Source organism: Chiloscyllium plagiosum, chromosome 3, assembly GCF_004010195.1.
Source record: "Chiloscyllium plagiosum isolate BGI_BamShark_2017 chromosome 3, ASM401019v2, whole genome shotgun sequence".
In the NCBI taxonomy this organism is placed as follows: domain Eukaryota; kingdom Metazoa; phylum Chordata; class Chondrichthyes; order Orectolobiformes; family Hemiscylliidae; genus Chiloscyllium; species Chiloscyllium plagiosum.
In genome coordinates, this window is record NC_057712.1 from 116,590,238 (window position 1) to 116,603,045 (window position 12,808).

A 12,808-nucleotide genomic window follows, 5' to 3' on the forward strand; every position below is an offset into this window, starting at 1 on the left:
ATCCACAAACTCCATTAACAAACACATCGACCTGGACCCAATATACCAACCACTTCAGTGGACAGCTGAAACTGACAACCGGAAGCGGCAGGGACAGACCACTATAAACACCGGAGGAAACATCAAAGAAGCGCTTCGCAGGAGGCTCCCAAGCACTGATGATGTCACCTAGCCAGGGGACGAAACGTTTGCAACAAAAACTTGCAGCTTGGCGAACAGAACCACAACAACAAGCACCCGAGCTACAAATCTTCGCACAAACTTTGAAGACTACCTGCAGTTAACAAAAATTAAAACAAGGTGAAACAAGGTACTTGCATGATGAAGTGCCATGTAACATGTCTTTTCGTGATGTTTGTTGCTACAGTGAGTTGCTCTGAAGGACTGATTTCTTGTCAGGCCATAGTTTCCAAACTGGTGTTCACAAGCAGGCATTCAAGGTGCCTATTTCTATCCATGTGCGATCTCATTTCTACGCTTGTCAATATGTGATGGCTTGAAAGCATTTATTTGTCTCTTTCCAGTTGTAAGTTGAGATACTTTACAATGATGTCTAGTTTTAACTTTATTAAGCGAATGAAAAGTTGAGCTATATTTGGTTTGGTTGGGGTTTGTTGGAAATCGCTACTGTAAGGGAAAGTAGCCATATTGCCCTGGGCAAAAGGCCACAGTTTATAGTCTTATGGTTGTTTTTGTGCCTCAAACTAATTTATGTTCAGGCTAACAAATGTGGAAATGTATTTGAATTAAAATGCTTTTATGCAAAGTCACAGCTATGTTTGCAATGACTTAATGTTATAAAGAACTAAGCGAGTTAAGCACAGGAACAGGCCCTTTAGTGCCCCAAGACCGCACTGACACATATGATGCCTTTCTAAACAAAACATCTCCTGCCTCTACACGGTCCGATTCCCTAAATTCCCTGACTATTCATACATCTATCAAGATGCCTCTTAAACATTGTTATTGTATTTGCCTCCACACCACCTCTCGCAGCACATTCCAGGCATTTAACATCCTCTGTGTCACATCTCCATCAAACATGCCCCGTTCTTACCTATGTCCCTAGACATTGACATTTCTATCCTGAGGAAAAGATTCTGACTATCCATTCTATCCATGCCTCTTGTAATTTTGTAAACTTCTATCAGGTCAGCTGTCATCCTTCAATGTTCAAGGGAAAACAAACTAAGTTTGGCCAATCATTCCTCAAAGTTAGTACCCCTTAAACCAGGCAAAATGTTGCTAAACAGTTTTTGTACCCCCTCAAAAGTTTCCACATCCTTCTGATAGTGCGGCAACCAGAACTATACACAATATTCCAAATATGGCTTAACTAAGGTTCTAAACAGCTGCAACATGGCCTGCCAGTTTTTCTTTTAGTCTACGCCATGACTGGTGAAGGCAAGTATGCCTTCATCTTCTCAAAACACACTTTCTTGATCACTTTAAACACTTGTGTTGCCACTTTCAGGGAACTCTGGACCCTTACGCCTAGATCCCTCTGTATGTTGATGCTACTGAAGGATTCTGCCATTTACAGTATACTTCCTTCATGCATTAGATTTCCCAAAATGTGTCACCTTGCATTTGTCAGGATTGAATCCATCTGCCATTTCTACATCAAAGTCTCCAGCTCTCTACATCCTGCTGTATTCTCTGACAATCCTCCTCACTATCCATAGCTTTCTACGCTTGTGTGTCTGTAAACTTACTGGTCAGGTCACCTCCATTCTCCTCCAGATCATTTATAAACATTGCAAACAGCAGGGATCCTGGTACTGATCCCTGTGGAACACCACAGGTCACAGATATCCAGTAAGAAAAACACCCTTCTACCACTACTCTCTGACTTCTATCTTCTGACACAGATCTTAGGTGACTTCACCTTTTGTATCAGCCTGCCGTGAGGGACCTTGTTAAGGCCTCACTATAGCCCATGTAGCCAATGTCTACTGCCCTGCCCTCGCCAATCACCTTAATCACTTACTCAAAAAACATAATCAAGTTTGTGATATATGACCTTCCCAAACAAAGTCATAGTGCCTATCGCTAATAAGTCCATATTAGAATCTCCTCCAATAATTCCCCTATCACTGGTGTAAGTCTCATCAGCCTGTAATTTCCAAAGGAATAACGTTGGCTATTCTCCAATCCTGTAAAACCTTTGCTGTGACTAAAGCGGATACAAAGATATCCAACCAGACCCACAGCAATTTCCTCATCTGCCTCCGTCCACGTTCTGGGATAGATCCCATCAGGTCCTGCAGAATTGTTTACTTTAATGCTTTTCAAAAACCCAATGCCACCTTTTTCATATTGACGTACCCTGGAAAGCCATACCCCTCCCTAGACTTGCCATTCTCCTTTGTGAATGCTGATGCCAAGTATTTGTTAATGACCATGCCCAGTTCCTCCAGCTCCACACATAAATTCCCTCCTTTGTATTGACTGGATTTCTCCTTTTTTTTTAAACTTCCAATAGTACACTTTGGGAACAGGCCAGATTCAAAATTTTCAAAATACTGACAAGTAGTGGATAATTTGAGAAAAGATTATTGTTGGGAAATCTATTCTGACAGACACGGAAAAATCTGGGTCACTGTAACTACAGTGGTCTGTAATATAAATGAAATACAAATGAACTGTGCCTACCCGATCTATAAGAGTTACCAGGAAAATTGTTCTAACATTCTTGCAAGGTCTTAATCCTTATCACTGAATGTACTAGGCATTCTCTTTGCAGCTTTGTATCCTCCGTGTAAAGCATCCAGATACGGAGTCATATTCAAGTTGGAAAACTCGTGCTCAAACGGTTACTGATTGTGTGCTCAGCTGAATTGAGAATAGCTTCCAGTCTTGATCGTTTACTACAGGCAAAATAATAAAAGGTTACTGCAGGTTAGTCAGTATGCTGGTAAATTACAGAATCGACACATTATTTGCTGAAAATCCTTGAAGTGAGCCTTTGGATTTGAGCTGAGAAGGCTTTTCTCATTTGCGCACAGGGAGTACCTCCAGCATCCAGTATTTGGTGTCAATCTCTAAAAGCAGTTAGGAAATCTCCAGATGTCAGTTGAGGAAATCAATCTCATGGAATCCTCACAGTTTGCAGATTTAAGAGTATCTGGGAAGCAGAGACATGATGATATATTGTAAAATTGCACAATGAATAAAGGGAGTGCAATTATCATTTATATCTGTGTCTAAAGCTGATTAAAAATAGATTGTTTTATACATTTACACATGTCTGCCAATACGACCTTGGACTGAGAAATGAAAGAGAGGGACTGATGCTCAAGAACCTTAACAGGGTTGTTACAGTACAGCAAGTGTCCATTCAGCCCATCGTGAATGCACCAGCTCTCTAAATGAGTAACTGTCTTAATGCTGTTCTCCTACCTTCTCCTTGCTCATTGTTTCTTTGAATAGATGGGGAAAGTCATTATCTCTGTTTACAACCTAGACTGTTTGGATAACTTGCTGCTAGTGTTGGAATTCTGGCTGTTAAGCAGACAGTTTATGACTTATTTTTGAAAGCAGACAACAAAATGTGATTATCAAGTTCAGAGTCATTTTTTGAAACAAAAGATGCCATTTATCGAACTAGAATAACTTATTGATCAGGATATTGCAAGGAATGAAGGATTTGAAGTATAAGTAGAGGCTGGATAGGCTGGGATGATTTTCACTGGAGCATAGGAGATTAAGGGGTGGTCTTATAGAAGTTTATAAAATCGTGAGGAGCGTAGATAAGGTGAAGAGCAGGTGTCTTTTCCTGAGGGTGAGGATTTTAAGACTAGGAGCAATTTTTTGAAGGAGAGAGAAGAAATCCTTTTGACTTTTTAAAATCAATTTTTTTTTTTACACAGTAGTTTGTGTGTGGAATGAACTTCCAGAGGTAATGGTGGATGTGGGTTCAGTCACAACATGTAAGAGACTTTTAGATAAGTGCATGAATAAGAAATGTTTAAAGGGGTATGTGCGACTAGTTCAGTCTGGGATAATGTTTGGCATAGACTGGTTGGACTGAGCAGTCTGTTTCCATGCTGTATGACTATAACAGCCATATAAATGCTGCGGTGAAAAGAGCGGTTCAGAGGCTAAGAATTCTGCAATGAGTAACTTACCTCCTGACTTCCCAAAATCTATCCTCCATCTACAAGACACATGTCTGGAGTGTGAAGGAGTATTTCCACTTATTGGAGCTGCAATCATCTAGACAACACTCAAGATGCCAGGACAAAGTAGCCACTTTCATTGGCACTTCATCCATCACTTTCAGCATTGACTGTTCAAGCAACACACAGTGACAACCGTGTGCACCATCTACAAGATTTACTGCAGCAAGTTGGTTATTCTCCTTCAACAGCACTTTCCAACCCACAATCTGCACCAGTCAGAAGAACAAGGGGCGAATGTATGGAAACACAACCACCTATGCAATCCACTCCAAACCACTTATAATCCTGACTTGGAAATATGTTAGGAGGAGAAAGTGAGGACTGCAGATGCTGGGGGTCAGAGCTGAAAATGTGTTGCTGGAAAAGCGCAGCAGGTCAGGCAGCATCCAAGGAACAGAAGAATCGACGTTTCGGGCATAAGCCCTTCTTCAGGAATGAGGAAGGGCTTATGCCCGAAACGTCGATTCTCCGCTTCCTTGGATGCTGCCTGACCTGCTGCGCTTTTCCAGCAACACATTTTCAGCTTGGAAATATGTTACTCATTGTCACTGGGTCAAAATTCTCAAACTCCTTTTTCTTAACAGCACTGAGTACCAACCATCTCGCGCCACCTCCCCATTCCCCCCACCCCCAAAACCCAACCTCCAACTGCACATATTACCATGGTTGATGTTAAATTTGTTTCTTGCATTGAATGTAATTCCATCAGCTGTGCTATAATGTAGAGTGATCTGAGTGACCTACTCATGAAATATAGCTTTCCTAATTACTTCCTGTACCTAAATGTTAACACAACAATATTGTTTATTGCAAAGGGAATTCAATACAAAAGGTGTGTTTCAATTCTACAGGGTTTTTGTGATATCAGATGTGGAGTACTGTGCGCTGTATTGGTTTCCCTAATTTAAGAAAGACTGCAAATCTATTAGATTAGGTTGCGGAAGATATCACTGGACTCGTATTTGGTATGGACCGATTACCTTATGAGGGAAGGTTGTTCAGGCCCAGATTACAAACCTTGGAGTTAAGAGTAAGAGTTAACTTGATTGAAACTTGCAAGATCCCATAGGGTCTTGAGAGGGCAGATGGGGAAAGAATATTTTCTCTTGTGGGAGAATCTAGAACTGGCGGTTACTGTTTTAAAATAAGAGGTCAATAATTTAAGACCAAGCAGAGGGAAACATTTTTCTCTGAGCATTGTGAGTCTTTAGAACTCCTTCTTCCTCAAAAGGTGGTGGAAGCAAACCTTTTGAGTACTTTTAAGGCAGAGATAAATACTTTATAAGCAATTAGTAAAACTTTATCAAGGTGGGTGGGTATATGGAGTAATTAAATCAGCCATGATCTTTCTCTTGCCCTCTCACACTCCCTCACTCTATCCCCACCATTCTATCTGTTTCTCCCCCCTCCAACACACACACTCTCTCTCTCTCTCACTCTCTCTCTCTCTCTCTCTCTCTCTCTCTCTCTGTTTCTCTTTCTTTCCCCCACCAGTAACAATAGTAGCAACAGTAGTAGGCTTGCCAACTTTAAGGTCATTTAAATGGTCTTTGGATCGACATGTGGATAAAAAGGGAAAAGTGTAAGTTCTGATGGGCTTCAGATTAGTTTCACAGGTCGGTGCAACATTGAGGGCCGAAGGGCCTGTACTGCGCTGTAATGTTCTACATTCTTACCAAATAACAGGAGACTGAAGGGGCCAAGAGGACATCTCCTTTTCCTAATTGTATGCACGTCTTTAACCTGGATTTCTATGCTGGTGATAATTACCCTATATCAGTGGCACAAAATAAGATAAAGATTTGCAGATTTATTGTACTTTAATCGTGGAGATGATGGTCTAGTTGTAAAGTCACTAGACAAGTAATCCCAAGACTGAGCCTTTTCCTCTGGAGACATGGAAGATGCTGAATCTCACTGCACCAGCTGCTGTATTTAAATCCAATTAATAAACCAAATTGAAAACAAGTCTTAGTAATGCTGATCATGAAACTATAATCAATGTCATGAAACCTGCTCCAGTTCACTAATATTCTTTCAAGACAGAAATTTGTCATCTTTGCTCAGTCTGGCCTGCGTGACTCGTAACTGCCCTCTGAAATAGCATTCAGTTGTGGAAACTGGTGATGCCCCCAAAAATTCTGGTTTTGCTGATATCAGCCATGTCCCACGAAAGGGTACTAAACTCTTTCCAATCACCTTGTACAATAAATGCAATTATGTGGACACATGTGGCAGCCACAGAATGCCTACAGTGTGGAAACAGGCTATTTGACCCAATAGGTCCACACCAACTCTTTGAACAACATCCCACCCAGATTCAACACTCTCTCCACTCCCCTTCACCTCCCCCACCCTTAATTTCCTGTGGATAATCCACCTAACCTGCACATCCCTGGACAGTGAGGGCAATTTAGCATGGCTGATCCACCTACCCTGCACATCTTTGGACTGTGGGAGGAAGCCAGAGCACCCAGAGGAAACCCACGCAGACACAGGGATAATGTGCAAACTCCACAGAGGCACTTGCCTGAGGCTGAAATCAAACCTGGGTCACTTGCGCTATGAGACAGCAATGCTAACCACTGAGTCACAGTGCCATCATTTTGTGTAGAGCAAGATCTGACCTATTTTGTGTATGGAATTTATTCCAAGTCCTACTGGTGCATGAATAATTGGTTAAGAAGCAGCATGAACTTAAATCTTGCAAACTTGTGTTTTGACTTTCAGATACATAAAAGTAAAAGATGCACAAGTGTAGATTAGTCTATGGCATTGATAAAAGAATGATCAAAGGAACCAGAAGCAGTGCAAAAAGAGCTGAGGAGGTTCGCTCAGGGTTGGTGCTTGTACCTCAGCAGAAAGTTTGGTCCATGAAAGTTAACTTATTGTGAGGAACGAAGATTCATCAAATTTGCAACGAGAGACTATTGACAAAGTCAGTGGAAACAGAGATGACTGAGAAAGAAAGGAATTTCGTTTTATGAAATTAACAATTGTATTTCAAATGCCTTGTACGTTAGTCAAAAAGTGCTAATGTTAATTTATGTTAATAAAATTCCGTTAACAAATTGGATTGCAATATTCAACATGTTTCCGTGCTGTACATTTCTATGACTCTGTTACTTGCAATACAATGCAGCAATTTACTAAAACTAATAGAACACTGATCACCAGAACAGCAAGCCCATAGAGTTTGTATAAATTTTAAAGTGCATTGTTCAGATCAAGCTCTGAATACTGTTTGGATATAGAGAGCTCACCGAAAAATAAAAATGCAATGAAAAGCAAAAGACAGCAGGAAAGAAAAGACAAATGCTGTTAATTAGAAACAAAAGTAGAAATTACTGGAAAAGCTCAGCAAGTCTGGCGGCATCTGTGGAGAGAAATCGGAGTGAACGTTTCATGTCAAGTAACCCTTCCTTAGAAAGGTCTGAGTTCTGAGGAAGGGTCATTTGACTCTAAGCATTCATTCTGATTTCTCTCCATAGATGCTGCCAGACCTGCTGAACTTTTCCAACAGTTTCTATTTTTGTTTCTAAAGACTGTAGATGTTGAAAATTTAAAATTAAAACAAAATGGTGTTAGTGTACTATAGATCAGGATCTATCCGACCAAACTGGTTCGGTCCAAATGTCATTAGTCCAAAATGTTAACTCCACCCTCCTTTCTGCATTGATGCAACCTGTTCTGCTGAATGTTTCCAGCATTTTCAGTTTGAATTTGTAGGGAAAGCATGCAGTAAACAGTGCCAAGACTGTTTTTGAAAGCAGTCAAGTAGAAACCTCATCAAAATATCTAAAATGTTGCTGATAACGTCCTTTAGCATCTTAGCATTGAGTATATACTTGGTTAATTTACCCTTGGAATGTATTATATCAATAGAAATATCCTGGAGAAACTGAGCTGATCTAGCAGGATCTGTGGAGAGTAGGATTTAAAACGTTAACTCTGTGGGTTACAGTGAGAAGGCAAGTAAATGGGGTTCAGACACATATCAGCCATGATTGAATGGTGGGACACCCCCAATAGTCTGGTCTAATTCTGCTCCTTTGTATTATGGTTTTATGGTCTAATTTGGTATTCTACTAAGCAGTCTGGTTTCTTGAAGTCACGTGAAGCCTCCTCACTGTTTTATCAAAGTCCAAGCTAATGTATGAAGTGCTACATCGGTGTTACTAGTTCAATTGGTCTCCTTCCTCTCGGTTGAGGGTTCAGAAAAGATTTGCAAGGATGTTGTCAGGGTTGGAAGGTTTGAGCTATAGGGAGAGGTTGAACAGGCTAGGGCTGTTTTCCCTGGAGCGTTGGAGGCTGTGAGGGGTGACCTTGTAGAGGTTTATAAAATCATGAGGGGCATGGATAAGATAAATAGACAAAGTCTCTTCCCTGGGTGGGGGAGTCCAGAACAAGAGGGCATAGGTTTAGGGTGAGGGGGGAAAGATATAAAAGAAACCTAAGGGACAACAACTTTTTCGCGCAGAGGGTGGTATGTGTACGGAATGAGCTGTCAGAGGAAGTGGTGGAGGCTGGTACAATTACAACATTTAAAAGTCATCTGGATGGGTCTATGAATTGGAGGGATTGTGGGCTGGGTGCTGGCAGGTGGGACTAGATTGGGTTGGGATATCTGGTCAGCATAGACAAGTTGGATCAAAGGATCTGTTTCCGTGCTGTACATCTCTGTGACTGTAATTAAACATCTTCCCCACTCCGGCCATTAATATATTCTCATCTGCTCCAAATGCATCAACTTGCTCAACTGTTATATGTGGCACTTGACAAAAGTAATACTAAAAATTTATCAAGGGCAAGATCGAAACATGCTGCAACTCTTTCTAATGGAAGAATGAAAACTGCTGTAGTTTTACATGGTGCCTGGTCATCCCATGAACATGACCTTTTGCTTTCCCTCAGAACTCCCTTAGTCACTGACAATGAGTACAATGAATTGTTCCCCACGTTCTAATAGAAACATCTTGAACTGGAGTTCATCCTGTATCTGTAAAAATAGCTCAAATCAGCAGGTTATAAAATTAGCTGAAAGATGTTCGAATATGTTGAGCTGTAAAAGCAAGGTGGCTCAGTGGTTAGCACTGTTGCCTCACAGTGCTGGGGATCCAGGTTCAATTCCTGCCTTGGGAACTGTCTGTGTGGAGGTTGCACATTCTCCCCATGTCTACATGCGTTTCCTCCTGGTGCTCCAGTTTCCTTCCACTGTCCAAAGATGTACTGGTCAGTTGAATTGGCCGTGCTAAATTGCCCATAGTGTTAGGTGTTTAGTCAGAGGGAAATGGGTCTGGGTTTGGAGAGTCGGTGTGGACTGGTTGGGCAGAAGGGCCGTTTCCACACTGTAGGGAATCTAATCTAATTCAGTCTATTGTCGTTTACAGACATAATGACAGCAACCTACAATTAAATATGTTGCAAGGCTTTTGGTGACAGAATTGTATGCAAAGCTGAGAGGAAAGGAACTGTTGCACTAAAACTCTGTACAGGAATGGTACAAAACCTCCAGAACATCGGTCAGAAGCACTTAAATCCTAGTCTAGGTTACGCCATGAAAAATGACAGATTTGCTTAAGGCAGTGCATTCTTGGGAGCTTTAGTTTTTGTCTTGACTAACGTAGTGTTTTCTGGTGCAGAGATGCTGTTCAGCTTGTCTTTAATATTTAACCAAACTTATTGTTTTTGACAGGTTAAAAGTGTCTTCAATATGACAGCAAAAGAAGGAAGGAAGAGATCTGTCAGTGCTCTGGTGGTGGTTGGAAATGCAAATGGAGCTGCAGGTGAGTTCTGAGGTGAAGGAACCTGTAGGCTTAACCTTTCTGTACAGATTGTCAAAAGCGAAAGCTAAAGAAGCTCTTTTACTTGGATGACCTATGGTTCTGTTAGGCTACACTTCAACTTTATGGTGGCAAATCTTATTTTGTAATCATTTTGAAACTAAATAATGTTGAAATAGCATGAATGGAACAGATTATTTGATGTTTGAGGGAATTGAAGGTGCACTGGGATGGGAAGGTATTTGCACCAAGTGCTCATGTGTGAACACGACCTTGGAAGAGCTGACACCTCCCTCCTGTCACTGCAGCACATTCAGGCCTAAAGTTTCATCATCTGCTCAATAGTCCTTTATATGATTCCCCACATCTTAAGTGCTGAATGAGGAATGGCAGGGGTTTTTCAGGATGCACAAGGGAAAATGTATATTTTATGTGTGTTAAAGTGGCAGGCTGTGCTCAGATGGATATCTACATTGCTTGAAAATCAATTGTAGTATGAGAGAGGAATGTGAGGTTCAAAGAAGGGTTAGGTTTGCAGATACTCGCATCTGCTTGCTAGCCATGGAAATGATATCAAGTATGATCTGCTCCATGGGTTTGAGTGCACATAGCTGTACATGCTTCCTATAGGTTAGATCCTGCTTGTCTACTACCTTGCCCTGCAGAGTGAGATACCAGTCAGTATGGCACAGTGTGGCTGATGAGAGCATTACAGTTAAATTGCTAACAGTTTGTGCAGGTATAGAATTACTACATTCCAGAAAGAGGCCATTCGGCACATCAAGTCTGAACCGAGCCACCGAAGATCATTCTGTCCCAGCCCTGTAACTCCACATTTACCATGGCTAGTCCACCTAACCTACACATCTCTGGATGCTATGGACAATTTAGCACGGCCAATCCACCTGACATGCACATCTTTGGACTGTGGGAGGAGACTGGAGCACCCAGAGGAGATCCACGCAAACATGAGGAGAATGTGTAAACTCCAATTAGTCCGAGGGTGGAATCAAACCTGGATTTGCGGCGGTGTGAGACCATTGTGCCATCCATGTGGGAGATGAGCCGTGTAGCATTGCTAGGTGCAGTAGGGTGCTCGTGAAAAGTGCTTTCCTGTGTTCCACATGCAGTGTAAGTACAAATTTTCATTGCTGAAAGTGTGTTTTTCTACCAGTTAGTCACTTTTAAGAAGTGTATTCACTGTTGTTGCCTTGGCAACCCAGCAGACAATTAGCACATAGCAATAAATCAGATGACCTATTTTGAATGGCAATGGGGCAAGGATTGTGGAAGAATCCCTGCTACTCTTGGCAGTACCATTGGATCTTTTGTACAGTCATTGCTTCCAGAACGTGATAGTCGTGTTCCTGTGTGATCCCACTCTATACAAAAATCGCGCAATACAAATACACATAAAATGTTGATGATGTAATCACGTTATAGCCAACGTACACTTTTAAAAATTCACGTTTTAGAAACAGCGTTCCCTATTCACCCAATCATATTAAAGCCACTTGCATTAACGATAGACATGTTACAGCAGAACTGACTGTATTCACATGAAGAAACAAACATAGCCTGAATTTACTGCCTCAGTTTGAAAGGGAACACCTTCAATGAAATGCACTCTATATCAAAATGGCAGCTTGCTGAAATGCTGGAATGGCCTTGGTCCCTGGAGGATTAGACAACATGAGTCTGACAACTTGCATTATTCATCCCAAACCAGTTCCTTTCCATGCCCTATTTTTACAGTTTCAACAGCTTTGGGAATATTGGGCTGTATTTTGCCAGATATCATCTAAGTGTCAGTTTGGTCAAGTTTCACAGAGAATGTCCGTGCGTAAGACGTAGTGAATTTTCTCATGCACTTGAGCCAAACTCGTTAACTGGGTACCAAGCCCTTTTGGCACCCCCCTCATTGATGCATAGTTTTTACAGTACAGGAGGGAGGCCATTCATTGAGTCATATAGATTTAGAGCATGGAAACAAACCCTTCGGTCCAACCCGTCTATGCTGACCAGATATCCCAACCCATTCTAGTCCCACCTGCCAGCACCCGGCCCATATCCCTCCAAACCCTTCCTGTTCACACACCCATCCAAATGCCTCTTAAATGTTGCAATTGTACCAGCCTCCACCACTTCCTCTGGCAACTCATTCCGTACACATACCACCCTCTGTGTGAAAAGATTGCCCCTTCACTTTCTTTTATATCGTGTCCCTCTCACCCTAAATCTATGCCCTCAAGTTCTGGACTCCCCAACCCCACAGAAAAGACATTGTCTATTTATCCTATCCTATCCTAATTTTGTAAACCTCTATAAGGTCACCCCTCAGCATGCAACGTTCCAGGGGAAACCGTCTCAGTCTGTTCTGCCTCTTCCTATAGTTCAAATCCTCCAACCCTGGCAACATTCTTGTAAATCTTTTCTGAGCCCTTTCACGTTTCACAACATCTTTCCGATAGGAAGGAGATAATATTCCAAACGTGGCCTAACCAATGTCCTGTACAGCCGCAACATGACCTCCCAATTCCTGTACTCAGTACTTTGACCAATAAAGGAAAGCATACCAAACGCCGCCTTCACTATTCTATCTACCTGCGATTCCACTTTCAAGGAGCTATGAACCTGCACTCCAAGGTCTCTTTGTTCAGCAACACTCCCTAGGACCTAACCATTAAGTATATAAGTCCTGCTAAGATTTGCTTTCCCAAAATGCAGCAGCTCGCATTTATCTGAATTAAACTCCATCTGCCACTTCTCAGCCCATTAGCCAATCTGATCAAGATCCTGTTGTAATCTGAGGTAACCCTCTTTGCTGACCACGACACCTCC

At 41.8% G+C, this 12,808-nt stretch overlaps 1 protein-coding gene across 1 annotated transcript in view; it reads left to right on the top strand.

Moving 5' to 3' along the window:
* mrps5 (mitochondrial ribosomal protein S5) overlaps positions 1–12,808 on the top strand; it is a 137,951-nt gene that overhangs the window by 104,292 nt on the left and 20,851 nt on the right. Inside the window, exon 6 of the mRNA XM_043687173.1 lies at positions 9,880–9,970. Coding sequence (XP_043543108.1) covers positions 9,880–9,970 — 91 coding nt within the window. The remainder of the gene's footprint in view (positions 1–9,879; positions 9,971–12,808) is intronic.